Source organism: Homarus americanus, unplaced genomic scaffold (assembly GCF_018991925.1).
Source record: "Homarus americanus isolate GMGI-L3 unplaced genomic scaffold, GMGI_Hamer_2.0 scaffold19903, whole genome shotgun sequence".
Taxonomy (NCBI): Eukaryota; Metazoa; Arthropoda; class Malacostraca; order Decapoda; family Nephropidae; genus Homarus; species Homarus americanus.
Genome location: NW_024722466.1, coordinates 31,252 through 57,568, shown reverse-complemented (window position 1 = coordinate 57,568; position 26,317 = coordinate 31,252). Strand labels below are relative to the sequence as shown.

The 26,317-nt window shown below is 43.2% G+C and overlaps 1 protein-coding gene across 4 annotated transcripts in view; it reads right to left on the bottom strand.

The window, feature by feature from the left end:
* LOC121862783 (helicase POLQ-like) overlaps positions 1–24,227 on the bottom strand; it is a gene marked incomplete at its 5' end in the record, with an annotated part of 47,682 nt that extends 23,455 nt beyond the window's left edge. For 3 of the 4 annotated variants that reach the window (XM_042361090.1, XM_042361092.1, XM_042361091.1), the window contains 4 exon segments: positions 876–971; positions 1,845–2,002; positions 23,515–23,634; positions 24,128–24,227. In XM_042361090.1, coding sequence (XP_042217024.1) covers positions 876–971; positions 1,845–2,002; positions 23,515–23,634; positions 24,128–24,227 — 474 coding nt within the window. 4 annotated transcript variants of the gene reach the window in all.
* Between the last annotated feature and the right edge of the window lie 2,090 nt (positions 24,228–26,317).

Below are 26,317 nucleotides of genomic sequence, written 5' to 3'. Positions count from 1 at the left end.
TAGTACTACACTCTTACCCAGTACACATGGAGAAGCACTTCTACTATTTATACTATGGGTAAACACTTTACAGAACAAAACAGTCATATTAGTGAATACCGATAACTAGACTTATGTCTGATTTTCAGGAAAGTCCAGATAAGCAGGGCCATGGCTTGACTTTTCTGGGACTTTTGCATTTTACGGACTGGGGTCTGCCCCAATTAGTCTGGTTTATTGAGGTTTTCCTGTATACAGCATACCAGGTGCCACTAAGAGGGTTCAGGCTCTCACTTGACTCACTATCCAAGTTGTTGTACAGTACACCCAGATAATTTGTGGATATTTATTTCACAGTCCTCTATTATTCGTGGATGACACCCTGGATATACCCAAGAATGACTGCAGGTAGTTTTAAAGTTGCTGACATTTTCGTGGCCAGGACAGGGAGCCATTCGTTCTGGAAACAGCATTTCCTTCACCGTGCTTTATTAATAACAGAGCACAGAGTTAGACTTGAGGGTAGACTCAACGTTTATAATACTACATTTGTTTCTGTTTATTTGTGAGAGGATTTTCCCATTATTAGTTATTTGCATGTGTTTTGTGTTTGTGTCTACACACACAACACATACACTGTATATATACAATACAGGTAAAAGAAATAATTGTCCTAAGGGCAAACACAAAGAGGGAATATACATATCTTTGTACACAAGTAACCCCCCACCTAGTCAGCAAACTGTTATATGCGCATTTAGCGATTCGCGGACATTTTGAGAACCTAACCCCCTCGAATTTGAAGGAACTACTATTTCTCTATTTTTATTCCTAAATAAACTGTTTCAGTATTATTAAAAAAGGTGAAGGTTTAAGAGAAACACATTAAGACTTACCTTACTGTAGTGGCCCAAAGTGAGCTTGACCACAATGGCCTCAGTGATGCCCAGAAGCTTGGCCACCTTCACCTCCTCTTCTCCAAGTGACAAATACTGGCCACAAAATAAAGTATATGTTATATACTGCATTTATGACACTATTAATATTTTTAATCACACCTAAATAAAGCATTACTAGTGCTCAGTTTGAAAACTTGGTCGTCACACAGGGAAGTTCCCCTATCAGGATGCGCTAAATCATCATAACACGAGTAATGATGTGGTCAGTGGATGAGAGGAGTTCGCAGAGCAATGACAACCACCAGATGTTTTATTGGGGTTTAATAATGACAATAAACAATGATAAAATAAACTGGTTAAAGTTATGGTAGTAATAACATCTCTTGGTTTTCTTTGCTCTGAAGAATCCATAATGTGATGATAATTGTGGTGGCAGCAGGGTGCAGCAGCAGCAGGTTTTGTGCACTACAGCACCACACACCACATGTTGCTCTAGGTACCCGCTTAGACTCTCTGATGTACTGTACTCAGAGAGCTCTGTAAGATACCAAATCACTAACAGTATCAAGGGCAGATCCAGGAAGGGTCTTGGACGTCCAGACCCACCCCCTTTCACCAGAAAATTCCAATACATTTTCTTTATGCAGTATTGTACTCAGGTATTTTTGTAAAGTAAAAAGTAATTACTATTGACCTCAGAATTTCTCCTAATACCAAGTGCACATGGCCTCAAAATGACCATAATACTGGTCAGACTTAAAAATATTTGGGGGCTTACAATGCCCCCGCCCCCCAAAAAACTTCCCCCAGCTGGGTGGGCTCACTTTGCTCGCCTGTTCCCCCACCCAAAACTTCTTGGACCTCCCCCCCCTTTCATATTTCTGGATCTGCCCCTGAGTATACTGTATGCTTGAATTTTTAAGCCTAACCTAACCATACAGCCAAAAATGAAAGGGTTATTCTTACAGCAGTGGAGAAGATGCTGGGGATGATCTTGACGGAGGAGACAACAGCGTAGGGCGTCACAAGATAGAGTAGATGAAGGTGACTGTTGAGTGCCAAGTTCTCCCGGGCGACACACAGGTCCTTGTACAGACGACCGGCCAACTTTAGGTCAATGTTGCCTGTTAAGCAAATCACATATTTTTGGTCACTCTTTTACACAGATGAATATAAGAGAAAATGTAACTAATATGAGCCTTTAACCTTTAAGTAATAGAGCCCTGAAAGTCAAGAAGCCTTGTTGAGAGCTTAGAGAGCAGCTGGGTAGTGAGAGTATTGTACAGTACTGAAGTCTTGTGTAGAGGCAGACTGAGATGGTTTGGGCATGTGGAGAGAATGGATGAGTTCAGCTGGGTCAAAGGGCACAGGAGCTAGGGGAGGAGAGTCATGGGTAGGCCAAATATGACATGGGGAGAAGTTGTAAGAGATGACAGAGTTAAGAACCTGACAAGAGACCGTGCAGCTGCCGTCAGGTAATGGTAACTAACCCACAAGGGTGTGGAAGACGGCCGTATAATGGTGAACAATAGAACATAAGGATGGCTTTAAATACATTAAAACTTTACCTCTTCAAGCTATTATAAAAGTGTGTGTGTGTGTGTGTGTGTGTGTGTGTGTGTGTTGCACAGGGTGGTGTAATGCATCTAGTGTTGCAGCATTATGTTAGTGTTAAGGTGCAAGCACTGCTTGCTCCCTCTCGCTTTCAGCTGCTGCCGCTGGCTAACCCTGGTGGCGAACAGGAAAGCAATTTGCATAAGTCTTACCATGCCAGTACACAGCCCCCTCACCATCAAGACTCCTGCTGTGCCTCCTCGTGGCAACACACGGTAACTGGGTGCCTCGTGGGCCCAGGCTAGACCAGCAGGGGATCTTGGAGTAGCAGTTGGCCCCAGAGAGATGACGCATAAGCCCACTGGCATGTGGACACGTCCTGGCACCTACCAACCACTGCCCTGCTGCCTTGCGGATTAATCTTGGGAGATCACTGTAAGGTGATCCTTAGAGTAACCTTTCAGCCTGTGGGTTGGCAGCGCGAGAAATCAAGATCAGCTTCAGCTTAAAGTAGCCGGCAGCGTTCGCGCCAATCAGCAGCGTCAAGCGGTCTTTTGCCGCTTTAAAACCTGGTGCTCTTTTCTCCTCCTTGGAGATATAGGTCCTCCCATGAATCCTCTTCCAAAAGAGACCAGTCTCATCCACATTGAAGACTTGCTTCGATGAGTAGCCTCCTTCCTGGATAAACTGCTTTAATTAAGGAGGGAATGTCTCGGCAGCAACCGTATCTGAACTAGCAGCTTCACCAGTCATCTTTATGCTGTGGAAGTTATAACGACATTTAAACCATTGAAACCATCCCCGGCTGGCCGTAAAGGTCTCATCCTTCGATCCTTCACCCTCTGTTTCCTTTATGTCGTCAAACAGGGATCTGGCCTTATGCTGGATAACCATAAGGCTCACAGGGGCATTGCGTTGATTCTGGTCCTCCATCCACATAGCCATCGTTTCCACCTTTACTATCACAGTACTTCTAGTACGAGTTGTTTTAGTTGCACTGAGAGTAGTACCACTTCCAGCACTAACCTTAATCTTGTCAGCATTGGTCCGGATAGTGCGCACCGTTGTGGGGGTTAGACCAAGCACAGCGGCTATGTCCACAGAGCGTTCCCCTTTTTCAAATCAGGTTAATACATCCATTTTCGTAGCAAGAGTAATGATCTTATGTTGCCTTTTCACTACACTAGCATCAGTAGCACTTGATGGGCACTTGGAAACCATTTATAATGGTTATAGTAGTTTTAGAGCAAAAGCACTTAAGCACACACGAATGATGTGAAGTCGTAACAGACTGTCTTGGCGTGGCATGGGGATGCCGTGACATTCGAAGATTGAGGGCAGCGTGCTGAGCTGGAAGAGCGTAGCACGGCCAGAAGAGAGGGGGTGATGCGCTGTAAAAGGTAGTCCGTTACAATGCAAAACAACGTAGTGATGAATCACCGGATAGTTAAGCAAATTTTGGGTCTCTAAAGTTTAGCGATGTAGTACCGAAACAAGTTTAAGTGGGACGACGTTAAGCAAAGGGCTTACTGTACATCGAAATCCCCGAGGTAGAGGATCTCGGTGTTGGGGTGTGTGGATAGCAACGACTCATGGCAAGAAGTGAGATAATCAAAGAGTTCCAAATAGTTGGTAGAGTTGGGAGAAGAGTACAGTAGAACGTCGATTTAAAACGATTCAATTTAAGATTATTGATATAAAGCGACACCCACAATTAAGGAAAATAGTTTTTATTTAAAGGGAATCTTTCCTATTTTGCGTGAGTCAATCTGACACATCACATTTTAAAATTCGCGCCAAATGTTTCGCTAGGCATGCTACACTGTCCTAAGGGCAAAGCTGTACTGTATATGTACTCAAAATAATGTACTAAATGATTACTAAATATTTTGTCTTGTGCAAACTATAGCATGTCTATAATCAAACTAATCACTATCTTATAAGAATTCCAGCAATGTAAATTATATCCTCCCTGGTCACTTTTGTGACATTTTATCAACAAAAAACATAAACTCAATCTAAAGGACATAAATAAACAAATAAATACTTCACTAGACCTTCGGCGCCAACTGTCAAACATATTACCTCACCTCCCTCCCCCCCATCTTCCCAGCCAGTAAACAGACCATTTCACATCCCTTAATTTTAGCCGAGTTGATTTACGAGTGTTTGTTTTAACATAATACTACAAAAAACAATGTTTTGTTTATTCTAGGAGATGGGCTTAGGTGCATCTGGGTAGACTGTCAGTCTTTTTAGTATTTTGTGTTTCTCTCAAGTACCAAACTAAATTATTCCATTTAAACAACACTTCGATTTAGTGCGAATTCGGTGTAAAGCGACCTCTCTTGGAACATATCTTGTGTTATATGATGTTCTACTGTATAGGAAACAAAGAAAAATAGCGTGTGTGTAGCCACACACAGGGTGGTAAAATGCATGTACAGGTTGACCATAAAAAATCCAGCAATCGATAAACCGGAAACTTCAGTTTCCGGCATGGATTTCGTAGCGAATTTTCAATTTTTTTTTTTTTTTTTTTTTTTTACGGGAACCAGTCCACCCAGGCACAGGTCGCTGACCCACATCGGGGCCTGGGGGGCGAAAATGTAATAATAATAATAATAATAATAATAATAATAATAATAATAATAATAATAATAATAATAATAATAATAATAATAAAGAACCATAAAGAAATACAAAATGAAAAAAATCAAAATTGAGGAACAATATATGAATGTTGTGTTAAGAGAAACAATTGAGACCCTGCAATTGTGTGTAAATGAGGCAGAAAGTCAGATCAGCAACCTGGGACTTAGTCACAATTTTCGTGATGCCATATGGCAGCAGGATCTACCATAGACAACACATTATGCTTCCAATATCTTCCCAGGTGGTAGTACCTCCCTATTTGGTAGCTACCTACTACCTATTTAATGAAGATATATGTTTTAGCTCATAAAATTCATACAAATTACCCGGCCAGAATATAATTTACATTGCTGGAATTCTTACAATTTGATGATCATTTTGAATATAAACATCATATATTTTGCATTAGACATACAAATTTTAGATATAATGTTTACTCTGAGTAAATATGTTATCTTTTGTGCAAAATATATGAAATTTATATTCAAAATATTCCTGGTCTTACAAGGAATCCAGCAATGTCAATTATATTATCCTAACTTAAGTGTTTAATTTTCTTTGTTTAAAGGACTGTACAGGTAGTCATTTTCTGTTAAACTTATACAGCAAATATAACCATCAGTTTTCCGGCATTTTCGAAAATCCGGTATTCCTCAGGTCCCGAGGTTGCCGGATTTTTTATAGTCTACCTGTAATGTGGCAGCATTATGTTATGTTAAGGTGCAAGCACTGCTTGCTCCCTCTCGCTTTCAGCTACCGCCGCTGGCTAGCCCTCGTGGCGAACAGGAATGCAACTTGCATAAGTCTTCCCCTGCCAGTACACAGCCTCCTCACCATCAAGACTCCTGCTGTGCCCCCTCGTGGCAACACACGGTAACTGGGTGCCTCGTGGGCCCAGGCTAGGTAAGCAGGGGATCTTGGAGTAGCAGTGGGCCCCAGAGGGATGGCACATAAGCCCACCGGCATGTGGACACGTCCTGGCGCCTACCAACCACCGCCCCACTGCCTTGCGGATTAACCGTGGTAGGTATAAGGCTACTGGAAGTAAACCCTGAACAAAAAATTTGTGGTGGAGCCCCACATTAGGCAGAAATGCTCACAGAGCTCCAACAAGACCCTAATGGTGGTATAGGCAGAAGAGGTGACTACACCGGCGGACGAAGGCAATGCCTGATTGACAGGCTACTAAGACGAAACCCAACAAACTGGGCTATAGGCAGTCCATTGCAACTCTCCCTCTCCCCAGTCGTTGCAACACTTGCACCACTGGATCAGAAAAAGGGAGAGCCAAGATGTGTGGTTACAGCCTGCGCTCCTGCCTCACCACATAAATCAACTCACGAAAAGCCATCATCCAGTTCATCATGCCTCTCATCATCATCAAAACCTCTATGCCCCCAAAGTGGTGATGGGTACAGGCAGAGATGACTGCCGGGAGTCTCTAATCACAACTCTGCACAGGGCGGCACAGATAAGATGGTCGTTTATGCACTGGGATCTAGGCAGCAGTGCAATCCGGTCCTGTCTGTGAGACTGAGCAGCTCTTTCGAGGAACCATTCTGCTCACCCCACATGGGGAAGGGGCTAAAAAAGGTGCCCTAACCATAGCCTGCCTAAAAACCCAACCTGGATGGGCAATTTCACCCAGTAAGGTCATCCATATGTAGTCAAAAACACAACCAACATCACAGATCCAAACAAAAACAAACCATGGAATGTCAGGAACCTTCTGGATACTGGCACAAATGCACGTCCTGAAAGAAGAACTGCCCTTGTGGCAAAAGAGCTGGCTAGGTATAACATCTACATAGCAGCCAACAGTGAGACCCGGCTCCCAGATGAGGGCCAACTCACAGAACGGGGGTCTAGCTACACCTTTTTCTGGAAGAGTAAGCCTGCTGTAGAGAAAAACTGCAATTATGGAGTTGGCTCTGCCATCCTCCAATGCATCCTACACAGGCTAACTGAAATGCTTATTGGGATCAACAAGTGCCTTATGACTCTTCGAGTCCCACTGAATCACTCACGTCATGCTTTCTTCAATAGTACATATGCCCCAACACTAGATGCAGAGGATGACATCAAGGAGGCCTTTTACGCCGACCTCGACAGAGTGCTAACCTCTATCCCCAGAGAAGACAAGGTTGTGCTCCTTGGTGACTTCAATGCCAGAGTTGGCAGATATGCTGACATTTGGCAGGGAACCATAGGGAGAAATGGACTAGGCAAGTGTAATCCCAATGGCCTACTCCTCCTCCGCAAGTGTGCTGCTCACAACCTCACTGTCACCAATACCTTGTTTAGGCAGGCCGACAAGTTCAAGGGTTCAACACCCACGATTTAAACACTGGCAACTCATTGACTACATCATTGTCAGAGAAAGAGATCGCCGAGGTCCTCATCACCCGTGCCATGCGTGGCTCAGACCACTGTGACACTGATCATCGACTTGTCAGATCCAAGCTCTCACTTCACGTCGCCCCGGGGGAAAATCGGGAAAAATCAAAACTTTTCCAAAAATAATTTTTAACCTTTTTTAAATGATAAAACAATAAAAGACAAGTATGGAAAATTATATATTGATCCTCTAGAAACTTCCTTGTGGCAACAGTGGCGAGGGAAATAAATGGACAGTGCTGTTAAGACAGCTGAGCTCGTGGTCACCCACACATTTACCAGCTATTTTTAGCATGCCTTTGTGCCCGAAGTGGCCAATAATGCATATATTTACTGATCATAATACTTATTTGCAATAAATAATATATTTTGAATATTTTATTTACATTATTTTTCATAAAAGTGCTCGGCAACACACGCCAGGCTGTCTGGCTGTCTTTGTGTTTGGTAGAGCAAGTAATGAATATAATAATAATAATTCCACAAATAAATAAACTTATAACATAATCACAGCATTATTTTTAAGTAATACTACACTACTTTTAGCAATATTTCTTTGATACATGATAAAAAGGACAAACAATGGAAATGAAACAAACAAAAGTAGGTAATTATGTTCAGGAAGCTTCCCTGTGGCCGAGGTGTGGCGTGACAGGCAAATAGTCACACTGGAACCTGGTAACCCACGCTGGGCATTTAAACAGTGGCGGGAAAAGGCGCGCTTCTTAGTACGTCACATGGGGTGTAAAGGTTAACACTAAAGTGTTTAGAGGATCCAGCGATAGTACATGCTTTCAGAGAGCAGCTCGAACATGGACTGACAAGCAACCCAACAACAAACAACACAAATCCCAGTGCCGAATGGGATATTCTCAACACTGTTATGACAAAAACTTGCAGAGAGACCCACGGCCAGATCGAAAGAATACACCAGGACTGGTTTGATGATAATGACCCGGCGATCAATGTACTCGTCTATGATAAACGTGCTGCTTTTGCTGACTGGCTGAACAACCCTCAGTCTCGGACCAAAGCTGATACTTTCTTCAAGAAGAAAGCGGCAGCCCAGCGGGAACTTCGCAAGCTATAGAACGACTGACTTAAAAATAAAGCATGTGAAACACAAAAAATTGCAGATCAACACAAGATGCGCGAATTTTTCAATTCCACTAAAACATTTTATGGCCAGTCACTCATTACGCAGCCACCCCTCCGCTCATCTGACAGTAAAATCCTTAATTAAAGATGAAGAAGGATTCTGTCGTGCTGGAAAGAGCACTACCATTCGCTGCTCAACTGAAACACCGATGTGGATGTCGTGACTACCCAGCAGGTCCCTCAGCATCCAGAGCTGACCCACCTCAGCTGCCCTCCATCCCTGGATGAGGTAGCTACTGCCATCAAACAGATGAAAAATAACGAAGCCTCAGGGCCTGATGAAATCTTAGTCGAGGTGTATAAAGCAGGAGGACCTCTACTTACCAGCCGTCTCCACTCTCTCCTGGAAAATACGAGGTCTGTCCCGAAAGTATCCTGCCATTGTGAATATTGTGAGAACTGGTCGCGCGGCCTTGATGTAACTTGGCAGCCACTCAGAGAGGACCGTATTGCGCATGCATGAACAGCCACACTCCCGTGGGACAACTCAGTTGACCGGCAGACGCCATTGAGTGAGCGTGGGTACTGTGTGACCGTCGCATTTACAATGACCAAACAATAACGAAGGAGTACTACATCGAAGTTCTTCGCCGGCTGAGGGTTGCAGTAAGAAGAAAACGACCGGAGCTGTGGGCAAGTGGCGACTGGCAGCTTCATCATGACAACGCGCCTGCCCATTCTTAACATCTCGTGCAGGGTTTTTTGGCAAAACATCGCATCACCCAGGACTCTCAGCCCCCTACAGCTCAGATTTGGTTCCCTGCGACTTCTGGCTTTTCTCAAAGCTAAAATCGCCGTTGAAAGGGAGGAGATTTCAGACCGTGGATGAGATTAAGGAGAATGCGACGAGGCAGCTGATGAAGATCCCGAAAGAGGACTTTGCAGACTGTTTTGATAAGTGGAAGGGATGCTGGAAGAAGTGTGTGAGGTCCCAAGGGGAGTACTTTGAAGAGGACTAAGGCGCCATTGTCCTAGGCTCATATATGGGAAAAGGAGGAAATCCCCCAAGCTCTTAAAGACGCCTCCATCGTCAATATTTATAAGAACAAGGGAGACCGGTCAGACTGTGGCAACTACCGTGGGATCTCGCTGCTCTCCGTAGCTGACAAGATTATTGCCCAAGTCCTCCTAAACAGACTTCTTCCTGAGGCAGAAAACTTCCTCCCAGAATCTCAATGTGGTTTTAGACCATCACATGGCACCATTAACATGATCTTTGCTGCCTGCCAGATACAGTTAAAGTGCAGAGAACAGCATCGTGACCTGTACATGGCTTTCATCGACCTAACCATGGCCTTCGACTCAGTCAACAGGGAAGCCCTCTGGTGGACCCCCGGCCGTTTTGGCTGCCCACCAAAATTCATCGCCATTGTGAGGCAACTCCACCATGGCATAAACGGCAGTGTCCTGCACAATGGCACTCAGTCGGAGTTCTTCCCCATCCAAACAAGGGTTAAACAAGGGTGTGTACTAGCACCAACTCTTCCATTTTCTCGTTTCTTGGCTGCCTTCCTTACTCGTGCCAGTGCCAATTTAGCTGGCGGAGTGGACATCGAGTACTGGATGAAAGGGGGGGGGGGTCTTTTCAACAGAAGACGACTCCAGGCAAGAACAAAGGTGTCACCAGCTTCCCTTACTGAACTTCATGATGCAAACAACCTCACTCGTTGCTCACACTGAACGCGACCTACAGATCCTGAACACCTACGCTGAGGCGTATGCACGCTTTGGTCTTGAGGTGAATGTATGTGAGACTCAGATTCTCTTTCAGCCTGCCCCTGGTTCACACACACCTCCACCATCCATCCACCTTAACAGTACTACCCTCTCTAATGTTACCCACTTTCGGCATCTCGGCTCCCACCTGTCCACCACCACAGAAATCAATGAAGAGATTCAACATCGGATCAGATATGCATCTCAAGCCATTGGCAGACTCTGTACCCATGTCTTCAGCTGTAGGGAGCTGAAATTATCTACAAAGTTGCACGTATATCGAGCAGTGGTCCTCCCCACCCTGCTATATGGCAGTGAGACATGGGTCATGTACAGGAGGCACCTGTCTCGATTTACGCGGATTTGGTTTACGCGTTTGGTCATTTACGCGGCACCTTGCCAGAATGAAAATTTTAAGTTACGCGATTCATACCATCATTTACGCGGGAAGCGGCGCCAGGAGGGTGCGCATTAGGTCGCTCTTACGTTATTGCTGACGTCATATGATGTATCGGACCGTGATTGTGCCACGCATCCTTACCTCCCTCTGCCGCTAGCTGTGAGTGTTCTAATGTAACATGACGTGCCCTGCCACCAGAGGGAAGAAGTCACTGACCTAGCCGGGCCAGTCTCATTGTTCTCAGTCTCCGCGTATACTGTTCTCTCTTGTGCCCGCTATTCCCCTCACAATGGCTTCCGCTGGACCCCCACCACCCCCGAGAAACCTTGAACTACCTGGATCAAGCCATGGTTATGTGAAGGAAGTCATCGAGTTAGCGGAGAAAATAAAGCTCATCCTTGACAAAAACACAGTCAAGCATCAGTATGAAGTGTCTCATAACCTTCTGTCGAAATTTATGGAGCTGTATGTCCAGATGTATGACGACAACATCAATGCTAGTCGTCAACGTAGTATTACGTACTTCTTCGCCCGCAATCCACCAAAACCACAGCCAGCCCAAGTCAGTGATAGTGACAGAGAGGATATGGACTTTGAGGGATTTGTCAGGAAGGCCCTGCAAACCTCTGTGAATAGTGATAGTGATTCACCGGAGGGCCACTAATCTGCCCTCTGTATCGGAGCCAGCCGCCATCCCTGTGTGCCGACCCATCTCTTCTACTAACGTAAGTATTAAACACCTTTATATTTGTACAGTGGTGGAGTTCTTTATTTAGATATTGTGCATGTCAATACCATCATAAAATTATGATGTCATTTTTACTACAAGGTACATATTGTGTCGGAAAAAGTGGAGTTTGGAAGTCGGCCCAGACTCTATTTCAATTAATCCCATATGTTCTGTTATTTCGTTTACGCATTTCTCGTTTTACGCGGACCTCCACGGGTTCAATTGACCTCGTAAATGAAGACTATACTGTAGTCTACGTTCCATGCTCCGAGTTCGCTGGGAAGACTCGAGAACAAATGCCAGTATTCTTGCTGACACCAACTGTAGGAGCATCGAGGCTACCATTATCCATGAACAACTACGCTGGACTGGCCATGTTACCAGCATGGACGACAGTAGCCTGCTAAAGCAGTTACTTTACAGTCACCTAACGAATAGCAAACATAATGCAACTGATAAGGTATAAGGATAGTCTTAAGACAAACCTGAAAAAGTGCCAAATCGACACCCTCACCTGGGAGTTGATTACTCCACACCGTAACGCTTGGAGGATCACCAGACAAGAAGGTGTCAATACTTCTGAGTTAGCGCAACTGCATATCAAAGCAGACAAGCGCCAACAGCAGAAAGACGTCTGCCACCGCCCCTCCCACACTAGATGTAACTTCCACATGTGCAACATCTGTGAACAACTCTGCTGGTCCCATATCGGCGTCTCTAGTCACCTCAACACTCACCAACCTAGGTGACATCCCTAATAACTCGTGACATTGTATCATAGCTGGATGATAGTCATACTCGATTCCGAGTGACAGCAAAGTACGTAATGTATGTGTGTGACAGTGGGGACATATATAACATGTTACAGTAGTGTGTGTGTGTGTGTGAGACCAAGTGAACATACGGTAAAAAAAGTACCGCACGGGTTATGTGCGAAACAATACGACACCACGGATGAAGGATTGTGGAATATGAGTGCAATATGGTGGTAGCCTTGACTGAAGGTGTCCTCACATATCTGTTGCTACCATAGATAGGTGGAAACCTCTGCCATTCAGGCATGCATACCAACCCTCCCGGCACATCAGGTGATGTATGGATCATTACCCAAGTCAGTATCATGGGGGGAGATATTTTTTACTGTATGCCCTTTACCTACCCTTTACTGTGTGTACCCTTGACTGTGTGTACCTTTCACTGTGTGTACTACCCTTTACCTACCTTTTACTGTGTATACCTTTTACTGTGTGTGTACCTTTTACTGTGTGTACCTTTTACTGTGTGTACCTTTTAAAGTGTATACCTTTTACTGTGTGTGTACCTTTTACTGTGTGTACCTTTTACTGTGTGTACCTTTTACTGTGTGTACCCTTTACTGTGTGTACCTCAACTATATGTACCTTTTACTGCATGTACCTTTTACTGTGTGTGCACCTTTTACTGTGTGTACCTTTTACAATAGTATTTTGCCTTTTATGTGTGCCCTTTACTATGTGTAACCTTTTGCACAATGTGTGCAGCACACTGTGTGTACCTTTTACTGTGTGTACCTTTTTTACTGTGTGTGTACCTTTGCTGTGTGTGTGCCTTTTACAATGTGTGCATTTTACAATGTTACCTTTTACTGTGTGTACCTTTTACTGTGTGTATCTTTTACTGTGTGTACCCTTTACTGTGTGTACCTTTTACTGTGTGTACCTGTGTGTGCCTTTTACTGTGTGTACCTGTGTATACCTTTTACTGTGTGTACCTTTTACTGTGTGTACCTTTTACTATGTGTACATTTTACTATGTGTACCTTTTACTGTGTGTATTCTTTACTGTGTGTACCTTTTACTGTGTGTACCTTTTACTGTGTGTACCTTTTACTGTGTGTACCTTTTACTGTGTGTACCTTTTACTGTGTGTACCCTTTACTATGTGTACACCTTTGCACAATGTGTGTGCCTTTTACTGTGTGTACTGTTTTGTGTGTACCTTTTACTGTGTGTACCTTTTACTGTGTGTACCTTTTACTGTGTGTACCTTTTACTGTGTGTACCTTTTACTGTGTGTACCTTTTTCTATGTGTACCTTTCTCTGTGTGTACATTTTACTGTGTGTATCTTTTACTGTGTGTACCTTTTACTGTGTGTACCTTTTACTATGTGTACCTTTTACTATGTGTACCTTTTACTGTGTGTACCTTTTACTATGTGTACCTTTTACTATGTGTATCCTTTACTGTGTGTACCTTTTACTATGTGTACCTTTTACTGTGTGTACCTTTTACTATGTGTACCTTTTACTATGTGTACCTTTTACTGTGTGTACCTTTTACTATGTGTACCTTTTACTATGTGTACCTTTTACTGTGTACCCTTTACGATGTGTACATTTTACTATGTGTACCTTTTACTGTGTGTACCTTTTACTATGTGTACCTTTTACTATGTGTATCCTTTACTGTGTGTACCTTTTACTGTGTGTATCTTTTACTGTGTGTACCTTTTACTATGTGTACCTTTTACTATGTGTATCCTTTACTGTGTGTACCTTTTACTGTGTGTATCTTTTACTGTGTGTACCTTTTACTATGTGTACCTTTTACTATGTGTACCTTTTACTGTGTGTACCTTTTACTGTGTGTACCTTTTACTATGTGTACCTTTTACTATGTGTATCCTTTACTGTGTGTACCTTTTACTATGTGTACCTTTTACTATGTGTACCTTTTACTGTGTGTACCTTTTACTATGTGTACCTTTTACTATGTGTACCTTTTACTGTGTGTACCATTTACTGTGTGTACCTTTAACTGTGTGTACCTTTTACTGTGTGTACCCTTTACGATGTGTACATTTTACGATGTGTACATTTTACTATGTGTACCTTTTACTGTGTGTACCTTTTACTGTGTGTACCCTTTACTGTGTGTACCCTTTACTGTGTGTACCTTTTACTGTGTGTACCTTTTACTGTGTGTACCTTTTACTATGTGTACCTTTTACTGTGTGTACCTTTTACTATGTGTACCTTTTACTGTGTGTACCTTTTACTGTGTGTACCTTTTACTGTGTGTACCTTTTACTGTGTGTACCTTTTACTGTGTGTACACTGTGTGTACCTTTACTGTGTGTACCCTTTACTGTGTGTACCTGTGTGTACCTGTGTGTACTTTTACTGTGTGTACCTGTGTATACCTTTTACTGTGTGTACCTTTTACTGTGTGTACCTTTTTACTATGTGTACATTTTACTATGTGTACCTTTTACTGTGTTATTCTTTACTGTGTGTACCTTTTACTGTGTGTACCTTTTTTGTGTGTGCAGCACACTGTGTGTACCTTTATGTGTGTACCCTTTACTGTGTGTATCTTTTACTGTGTGTACCCTTTACTGTGTGTACCTTTTACTGTGTGTACCTGTGTGTGCCTTTTACTGTGTGTACCTGTGTATACCTTTTACTGTGTGTACCTTTTACTGTGTGTACCTTTTACTATGTGTACATTTTACTATGTGTACCTTTTACTGTGTGTATTCTTTACTGTGTGTACCTTTTACTGTGTGTACCTTTTACTGTGTGTACCTTTTACTGTGTGTACCTTTTACTGTGTGTACCTTTTACTGTGTGTACCTTTTACTATGTGTACATTTTACTATGTGTACCTTTTACTGTGTGTACCTTTTACTGTGTGTACCTTTTACAGTGTGTACCTTTTTCTGTGTGTACTTTTTACTGTGTGTATCATCTACTGTGTACCTTTTTCTGTGTGTACCTTTTACTGTGTGTACCTTTTACTGCGTACATTTTACTATGTGTACCTTTTACTATGTGTACCTTTTACTATGTGTACCTTTTTGTGTGTACCTTTTACTGTGTGTACCTTTTACAGTGTGTACCTTTTACAGTGTGTACCTTTTTCTGTGTGTACTTTTTACTATGTGTATCATTTACTGTGTACCTTTTTCTGTGTGTACCCTTTACTGTGTGTACCTTTTACTGTGTGTACCTTTTTCTGTGTGTACCTTTTACTGTGTGTACCTTTTTCTGTGTGTACCTGTTACTGTGTGTACCTTTTCAAACTTCTATAAGTACAATAAATGTATAGTTAATGTGTAAATAATCTTTAAGAATAAGACCGCCATTACTACTCATTATATATACACCAACCTCTCATTTTACACGGGGGTTACATTCTTCAAAACCACCGCTTAACGCTTAATTCAAAAACGTGTAATTTTAGCATAATTTTCCCATAAGAATACATGTAAATGGTACAGGTGAGGGAACCATCATATACAGAACAGGGTACGAACAGTGCTCTCACTTAAACCAAGCACGCGGCCAACCTCTGACACACACTCTCCTCTCTGAAGGCGGGTGATCACATTTAATTTCACGTCCATTGCGATTGTTTTCGTACCTTTTTAGCTATAGGCGCCCCAGAGGAGGCAGATGGACGTTTTCCAGACATGCTCAATGGGGGAAAACAGCGTTTAACACTAAAAAGGTACATCATAAACTCACAGTGCAAATGAGAGCACAGAGAAAAAGTAGTGCTGGTGTGAACTGAGAAAGTGATACCCGGGAAGCTTGCTGGACGTGGTCACAGTTGTTGTACAGAATACTTCATTATCACCAGTATCTTCATCATTAGTAGCAATAATCTTTACTATTACATTATTACAGTAGTACCCCGATTTACGGGAAAGTGAAAACCGCGTAAAGTGAACAACAGAACATATGGGATTAATTCCAATAGAGACTGGCCCGACCCCCAAACTCCACTTTTTCCGACACAATACCTATGTTGTAGTAAAAATAACATCTAAATTTTATGATGGTATGCTCACACAATTAATATTTAAGAGAAATACAGTCGCCAGGTTAATGTCCATTCAAATAATGGACTCAAATCCCCTCTTCCCAGCTCACTAGCTCCTACCTCTCTGAGAAATGTGTGGGTGAAAACATTAGATTTTAACGTTAAGTAATAAATAATACCTCAGACTAAAGTTAGGATAATATAATTGACATTTCTGGATTTCTTGCAGGTCAGGGAATATTTTGAATGTAAACTTCATATATTTTGCACAAAAAGATAACATATTTGCTTTGTGTAAACCAAATTGTTACATTAGATCTAAAATTTGTATGTCTAATGCAAAATCCATGATGTTTATATTCAAAGTGATCATCATATTGTAAGAATTCCAGCAATGTAAATTATATTCTGGCCGAGTAGTTTGTATGAACTTTATGAGCTAAAACAAATATCTTCAGTAAATAAACAAAGAAATATTCTTCAAGGACACTATCTGTCAATCAAAATACTCCGCCCTAGCTGGGTCGGTCCCTCCCTCCCCACCCCCCACCTTCCCTCCCTACCAAAGAAGGTTTGGGAGAAAATAGTATACAGTATTTAAATTTTTAGTAATAAATAATAACTCAGACTAAAGTTAGGATAATATAATTGACATTTCTGGATTCCTTGCAGGTCAGGGAATATTTTGAATGTAAACTTCATATATTCTGCACAAAGGATAAAATATTTGCTTTGTGTAAACCAAATTATTACATTAGATCTAAAATTTTTATGTCTAATGCAAAATCCATGATGTTTATATTCAAAATGATCATCATATTGAAAGAATTCCAGCAATGTAAATTATATTCTGGCCGGGTAATTTGTATGAATTTTATGAGCTAAAAAAAAAAAAAAAATTCTACTTCACCGCGGAAAGTGAAACCGTGTAAAGCGGGGTAATACTGTATAATAATTATCATTATTATTAATATTATTAAAATTGTTGATGTTCATATGACTGACTTTATAGTAATAACTTACCAGCACCTCACCAGGCATCACGCACGATTCCACTGCCAGGCGACCGGGCCAATACGTGTGGCAAATTTAAACTGTCTTGAGCTCGTGATTTAAAAAAATAGGTGCGCATAATTTAGCTTTTGGTATTAATTGAACAATCGCGTTATTCCAAAAATGCTTAAATCAAACGCGAGTTACCTGTATACACACACAGTAGGATCTCAAGTTTAGCGCGTTTAAGATTCGTGATTCAAATGTTTCACGTCACTTTTAAAATTTCAAGCCTCTCAAGAATAGCGATTTGCATTACCAGTTTTGTGAGTCAATGGAGAGTAGGCAGCGCTCATTGTTATCTGTCATGTTTTTTGTTTATGGCAGTTAGTTTGAATGAGCGAGAGTGAGCGGTGCAGTGACCTTGGATTATATAACCCATTGTGAATACGTTTCGCGAGATTCTTGTGTATTAACGATGAGTGAGGTGTGTATTGAAAATGTCGGGAGCAGTTCTGGTGTTAATGATGGCTGTAGAGAAGGTCAACAAGGAAAGCCCCAAGCCAAATGTGACTACCGTAAGAGGGTCAAGAAGAGGAGATAAACCCTTGAAATGAAACGAGAGATGCTCGAGATGATCAAAAGTGGTTCTCCTACCAGTGAAATCATGCGTAGGTTCAGCTGCCCTGAATTAACCATACGTTTTCTTAAGAAGAACAAGGAAGATTTAACTGCTTCTGTTAATGTAATCTCAAGATTTTCTAGTAACAGGACATTCTCCAATACTTCACAACAAAACTAACAGCTTGTTAACACAGAACATTACCTTCACAAGTGGGTGGAAAGAAGAAACCGTGAGCAGGGCGACCTGTCTGGGCCACAGATAAAGCATCAGGCAAGTGTTTATTATGCTGCAGTTGCATGAAATGCGTTAACTCTCCACCACCATTCAATGCTTCTGTTGGTTGGTTGGCTGCTTTTAAGAAGTGTTATGAAGTCAAGTTTCCTCACTACCATGGGGAGAGTGCATCGGCTGATGTCATGGCAGCAGAAAAATATCCACCTGTCTTTCAAGCTCTTGTGGAAGAGGGTGGTTATTGCCGAGACCAGATCTTCAATTGTGATGAAACTGGCATATCCTGGAAGTGCTCACCTAAGACAAATTTCATGCCAAGGATGAAAAATAGACAAGGGGTGTAAAGACTTCAAAGGAAAGAGCTACAGTTTTATGAAACCCCCAGCTGTTAACCATGCTGCCTGTCCTAAAGCCTACCATCATGCCAATAAGTCGCAGCTCAATGTTATTGGACGTCTAATAAGAAAGCTTGGGTTACGTCATCTCTGTGCAAGCATTCCTGGACTGGTTCCATAAATGCTTTGTCCCTGAAGTGGAAAAATACCTTGCTTCCAAGAACATGGAATTCAAGGTGTTATTATTTATAAACAATGCACCAGGCCACCCAGAAAGTTTACAGTTTAGCCATCCAGGTGTAGAGGTGGTGTCCCTACCCCCTAACACCACTGCTCCTATCCAACCTCTCGATCAGGGTGTGTTACATACCTTCAAGGCATATTATACAAGCCGTTCTTTTGGTCGTATCTGTAGTACTATGGATAAAGACCCTGACCTTGATGTTAGCAAGTGTTGGGAGGAGCACAGCATTGTGGACTGCATTACCAACATCTGTGAATCATTCAATGAACTCAAAACAGAGACAGTGAATGCTTGTTGGCTCACCTTATGGCCTGAGTGTGTGAATAACTTCCCGTGATTTCCGTCCATAGTAAAGGATGTGAATGACATTGTGAGTGTTGCACATCAGTTGGGTGGTGAGGGGTTTGTGGACATGGCTGCTGAATACGTGGAAGAGCTGATTGATGGGCATGGAGAGGAACTGACAGAAGAGGATTTGGAAGAGTTGGTAAAAAGTGCCGAGGAAGAGGAACACATTATGGAATTACAACAAGAAGGTTAGAGCTTGGACAATTTTGGTGAACTATTTCGACAGGTAAAGGTGGTAAATGATTTCATTGTTGACCACGACCCTTCCATGGACGCAGCCTCAAGATGGTCCAAGGAATCAACCAGGTATTGTTTCCCGACCAGAAAATGTTCAGACCTCAAAGCCAAGAAGAAACAACTATCAATCACCAGGGTTTTAAAAAAAGAACCAGCTACTACTGCTGCCGCTCCACCCTCCTCTTCCTCCCAGACACCCGCCACCTCCCAGTTGCACGCCTCTCCACCAACCACCACTGCATCACCCTCTTCCACCAGTGATCCTGATAATCCACCTATGCTTCAGTAACCAGATGCCACCACTTCATCAAGCTCCAAACTTCCACATGCAAATGTAAGTACAGTTTTGTGACTTAAGTTTCTCCTACACAGTATAGGTATACAGTAGTGCACGAAGGTAGTACAAGTTCTTATTCGAAGTTTAGCCAATTCCCTCCATTTCTTGGAACTTAACCCCCAAGAGTGGCAAGGGTTTAGTGTATTACCTAGTAAAATAAGTAGAAGTTTACAGGAGGTATTAATTTTGTTTCTACTATCATATAAATGCTGTTAAATTACAACCCCATGCTGCATTGGTCTTTTATTGCTCATATTTCCAAATTCTAGAAAAAAGTTCGGGAAATCCCGGGACACAGACAGGTTTTGTCCCCGAATCCCAGGACAGAAGAAACTTCCAGAAACTCTACTCCTCACCCTTGTCTTATTGTTATAAAAATGTGCAGCACTACATAATGTGCAAGTACTTCACTGTATTAGATTTTCCTGTTTGGGGGCGGTGTTGTATGGTGCCATGCTTGAGGGCCGTGTGGTATGATGGTGTCATGTTTGGGGGCCATGTGGTATGGTGTCATGTTTGGGGGCCGTGTGGTATGGTGCCATGTTTGAGGCGGTGTTGTATGGTGTCATGTTTGGGGGCGTGTGGTATGGCGTCATGTTTGGGGGCCATGTGGTATGGTGCTGTGTTGTATGGTCATGCTTAGGGGCCATGTGGTATGGTGCCATGCTTGAGGGCCATGTGGTATGGTGTCACGTTTAGGAGTCATGTGGTATGGTATCATGTTTGGGGGCCATGTGGTATGGTGTCATGTTTGAGGCCATGTGGTATGGTGTCATATTTGGGCCATGTGGTATGGTATCATGTTTGGGGGTATGGTATCCGTGTGGTTGGTGTCATGTGGTATGGTATCATGTTTGGGGGCCGTGTGGTATGGTGTCATGTTTGGGGCCATGTGGTATGGTATCATGTTTGGGGGCCGTGTGGTATGGTGCCATGTTTGAGGCGGTGTTGTATGGTGCTGCATTGTATGGTGCCATGTTTGGGGGCCGTGTGGTATGGTGCCATGTAGTATGGTGTCATGTTTGGGGGCCGTGTTGTATAGTGCCATGTTTGAGGCGGTGTGGTATGGTGCTATGTTTGGGGGCCATGTAGTATGGTGTGTCATGTTTGGGGCCGTGTTGTGGTGTCATGTTTGGGGCCCATGTTTGGGGGCCGTGTGTATGGTGCCATGTTTGGGGGCCGTGTGGTATGGTGCCATGTTTGGGGGAGCCATGTGGTATGGTGTGCATGTTTGGGGGCCGTGTTGTATGGTGCCATGTTTGGGGGCAGTGTTGTATGGTGCGATGTTTGGGGGCAGTGTTGTATGGTGTCATGTTTGGGGGCAGTGTTGTATGGTGCCATGTTTAGGCGGTGTTGTATGGTGCCATGTTTGGAAGCGGTGTTGTATGGTGCCATGTTTGGGGCGGTGTTGTATGGTGTCATGTTTGGGGGGCCGTGTGGTATGGTGCCATGTTTGAGGCCGGTGTTGTATGGTGCTGCATTGTATGGTGCCATGTTTGGGGAGCCGTGTGGTATGGTGCCATGTAAGTATGGTGTGTCATGTTTGGGGGCCGTGTTGTATGGTTGCCATGTTTGAGGCGGTGTGGTATGGTGCTATGTTTGGGGCCATGTAGTATGGTGTCATGTTTGGGGGCCGTGTTGTATGGTGTCTATGTTTGGGGGCCGTGTTGTATGGTGCCATGTTTGGGGGCCGTGTTGTATGGTGCCATGTTTGGGGGCCGTGTGGTATGGTGCTAGCCATGTATGTGTATGGTGCCATGTTTGGGGGCCGTGTTGTATGGTGCCATGTTTGGGGGCAGTGTTGTATGGTGCGATGTTTGGGGGCAGTGTTGTATGGTGTCATGTTTGGGGCAGTGTTGTATGGTGCCATGTTTGGGGCCGGTGTTGTATGGTGCCCATGTTTGGGGCGGTGTTGTATGGTGCCATGTTTGGGGGCAGTGTTGTATGGTGTCATGTTTGGGGGCCATGTTGTATGGTGTCATGTTTGGGGGCGGTGTTGTATGGTGTCATGTTTCAGAAATGTCGTATGGTGTCATGTTTGGGCCGTTGTTGTATGGTGTGTCATGTTTGGGGGCCATGTGTGGTATTGTGGTATGTGTGATGTTTGGGGGCCGTGTTGATTGGTGTCATGTTTGGGGGCGGTGTTGTATGGTGTGTCATGTTTGGGGGGCCATGTTGTATGGTGTCATGTTTGGGCGGTGTTGTATGGTGTCATGTTTGGGAAATGTGGTATGAGTGTGTTTAGAAATGTGGTATGGTGTCATGTTTAGGGATGTTGTAGTGTCATGTTTGGGGCCGTGTTGTGTATGGTGTCATGTTTGAGCCATGTGGTATGGTGTCATGTTTGGGGGCATGTTGTGTATGGTGTGTCATGTTTAGGGGTGTTGTTTGGTGTGTATGTTTGAATTGTCATGTTTAGAGGTGTTGTATGGTGTCATGTTTGGGGGCGTGTTTGTTGTATGATGTCATGTTTAGGCGGTGTTGTATGGTGTCATGTTTAGAGGGGTGTTGTATGGTGTCATGTTTAGGCGGTGTTGTATAGTGTCATGTTTGGGGCGTGTTGTATGGTGTCATGTTTGAGTGTTATATGGTGTCATGTTTGGGGGCGTGTTGTATGGTGTCATGTTTAGGGGTGTTGTATGGGGTCATGTTTGGGGGCGGTGTTATGGTGTCATGTTTGGGGCGTGTTGTATGGTGTCATGTTTGGGGGCGGTGTTGTATGGTGTCATGTTTGAGGCGGTGTTGTATGGGGTCATGTTTGGGGCGGTGTTGTATGGTGTCATGTTTGAGAGCGGTGTTGTATGGGGTCATGTTTAGAGGCGGTGTTGTATGGTCTCATGTTTGGGGGCGTGTTGTATGGTGTCATGTTTGGGGCGTGTTGTTTGGTGTCATGTTTTGGGGCGGTGTTGTATGGTGTCATGTTTAGGCGGTGTTGTATGGTGTCATGTTTGGGGTGGTGTTGTATGGTGCCATGTTTGGGGGCAGTGTTGTATGGGGTCATGTTTGGGGCGGTGTTGTATGGTGCATGTTTGTGTTGTATGGTGTCATGTTTAGGCGGTGTTGTATGGTGTCATGTTTGGGGCGGTGTTGTATGTGTGTTGTATGGTGTCATGTTTGGGGGCGTGTTGTATGGTGTCATGTTTGGGGGCGGTGTTGTATGGTGTCATGTTTGAAGCGTGTTGTATGGTGTCATGTTTTGGGGCCGTGTTGTATGGTGTCATGTTTGGGGGCGTGTTGTATGGTGCCATGTTTGGGGGTGTTGTATGGTGTCATGTTTGGGGGCCGTGTTGTATGAGTGTCATGTTTGTGTCAGTTTGGGGCCGTGTTGTATGGTGTCATGTTTGGGGGGCAGTGTTGTATGGTGCCATGTTTTGGGGCGGTGTTGTATGGTGTCATGTTTAGGCGGTGTTGTATGTGTTGTTTGGGGCGGTGTTGTATGGTGTCATGTTTGGGGCCGTGTTGTTTGGTGTCATGTTTGGGGCCGTGTTGTTTGGTGTCATGTTTGGGGCCGTGTTGTTTGGTGTCATGTTTGGGGGCCATGTGGTATGGTGTCATGTTTGGGGGCCATGTGGTATGGTGTCATGTTTGGGGGCCATGTGGTATGGTGTCATGTTTGGGGGCGGTGTTGTATGGTGTCATGTTTGGGGGCGGTGTTGTATGGTGTCATGTTGGGCGGTGTTGTATGGTGTCATGTTTGGGGGCCGTGTTGTAGGGTGTCCTGAAAACTTAACAGAAAGTTGTTCAAGTAAACAGAAGTGAATAAGCAGAAAGCTGTCTAACGTGAGCAGCCCTGTGCCTATTACTGTACACTGTTATATATATGTAATGTACTGTACATTAAAATATGACAAACTACTATACTTATGGACCTTTGATGGCAGCTTTACCAAGTGTACTAACAGTGAGCACATGGTCATTACTGAGCAGCTCCTCCAGTGAACAAGTTGTTGCTGTACACTCTACACAACACTGCTGGTGGCTCTTACCTTCTGTAATGTGAAACAAACACATTAATTCACCAAAGGCCAAGCAAAATGAAGCTCATCTGTATAATTGAGACTAGTTTTTTGGAGGAGAAGCCCAGAGGGAGAGGACTTACCAGTCACTCATTTTAATATAAAATAATTTTTTTTTGGGGTATCTCACAATTCATTTGTATCATTATATTAAGCCTTTCAAGTAATGTACTGTACTCATATCCCCTCCCAGACCCCGATGAGGGTCAGTGACCTGTGACCGGGTAGACAAATCTCTGAACATATATATAAAGCTTCCTAAAGCTAAATTGTCTGTTTAAGTCAAAGTGTGGTGGGTGTTGTGTAGACTTCAATAAAACACTGACTTATTGTTAGACATATCACAGTGCCTTCATAGAAGTACTGACTGCTGCTGGTGTCCCAGCTGGTAAGAGCTAACAGGCTACAGAAGATGTTTATACAGTATAGTATACTCTACAGTAATGTATAAATACTAAAAACATACCATTCTCGAGTTTAATGGAAGATGCCGAGTTGTGGTTATCACTCTCAGGTTTAATACACATTAGGCCTTGTCTTCGCAGACACTCCACTATCTCTGTTACCTAAAATAAACAAGTATAGAAAAAGGAACATTATTAACTTAAAGATAATCTCTTCTTTAGCTCACACAACACAGTCCTCTCTGTTCCATGATTCATTCACTCGCTCTCCCTAGTACACTACTACTGTATATCTTAACAACAATAATATATAACTACCCTAACCCACCACACTTAACCTAACCTACCACATTTAACCTAACCCACCACACTTGGAGGTAGTAGGCAGCTACCAAACAGGGAGGGACTACTGCCTGGGAAGATATTGGAAGCATAATGTGTTGTCTAATGGTAGACCCTGCTGCCATATGTGACCAACTCCCAGGTTGCTGATCTGACTTTCTGCCTCGTTTACACACAATTGTAGGGTCTCAATTGTTTCTCTTACTTGACAACACAACATAGCCTACATATAGCATTTCTAACTATTGATTTTTTTTTCATTTTTGAATTTTTTTATCATTCTGTATTATTATTATTACAGTGTTATTATTATTATTATTGTTATTATTATTTTATTGTACTTTTTATTATAAATTTTATTTATGATAAATAATTATTACATTTTCGCCCTCCAGGCCCCGATGTGGGTCAGTGACCTGTGCCCGGGTGGGCTAATACCGTAAAAAAAAAAAAAAAAACCTAACCCACCACACTTAACCTAACCTACCACACCGAAAATAACCCACCACACCTAAGCTAACCTAACCCACCACATTTAACCTACCACACCAAACCTAACCTACCACACCTAACCTAGCGTACCACACCAAACCTAACCTACCACACCTAACCTAACCTACCACACCTAACCTAACCTACCACACCTAATCTACCACACCTAACCTAACCTACCACACCTAACCTAACCTACCACACCAAACCTAGCCTACCGCACCTAAACTATTCCACCACATATTTCTGGTCTAACATTGTACACTTACATTGCCATATTTCCTACCAAGACCTTCACCAGTAATGTACAGAGGAGGAACCATCAAGAAAACCTCTAAGTAAACTCCTCCACCAGCCAAACTTTATCACACTCAACCATCCTTAGTGCTACTGGTCACTGTATACTGTAGTGTAGAGGAAGGTGGAGTTACTGGTCACTGTATACTGTAGTGTAGAGGAAGGTGGAGTTACTGGTCACTGTATACTGTAGTGTAGAGGAAGGAGCAATGGGTCATCAGGAAATGGAATGTAGAGGAAGGAGCACAATACTGTATACTGTAGTAGAGGAAGGTGGAGTTATTGGTCACTGTATACTGTAGGTAGAGAAAGCTGTGGAGCATTGGTCACACGTATACTGTAGTGTAGAGGAATAGAGGTACTGGTCACTGTATACTGTAGTGTAGAGGAAGGTGGAGTTACTGGTCACTGTATACTGTAGTGTAGAGGAAGGTAGAGTTACTGGTCACTGTATACTGTAGTGTAGAGGAAGGTGGAGTTACTGGTTTCTGTATACTGTAGTGTAGAGGAAGGTAGAGTTACTGGTCACTGTATACTGTAGTGTAGAGGAAGGTAGAGTTACTGGTCACTGTATACTGTAGTGTAGAGGAAGGTAGAGTTACTGGTCACTGTAAACTGTAGTGTAGAGGAAGGCAGAGTTACTGGTCACTGTATACTGTAGTGTAGAGGTAGGTGGAGTTACTGGTCACTGTATACTGTAGTGTAGAGGAAGGTGGAGTTACTGGTCACTGTATACTGTAGTGTCGAGGAAGGTAGAGTTACTGGTCACTGTATACTGTAGTGTAGAGGAAGGTAGAGTTACTGGTCACTGCATACTGTAGTGTAGAGGAAGGTAGAGTTACTGGTCACTGTATACTGTAGTGTAGAGGAAGGTGGAGTTACTGGTCACTGTATACTGTAGTGTAGAGGAAGGTGGAGTTACTGGTCACTGTATACTGTAGTGCAGGAGAAAGGTGGAGTTACTGGTCACATACTGTAGTGTAGAGAAAGGTGAGCATTGGTCAATGGCTACTGTAGTGTAGAGTGAAGGTGGAGTTACTGTCACTGTGATACTGTAGGTAGAGGAAGGTGGAGCATTGGTCACTGTATACCGTGGCGTGGGGAGGAAGGGGAAAAAGTTG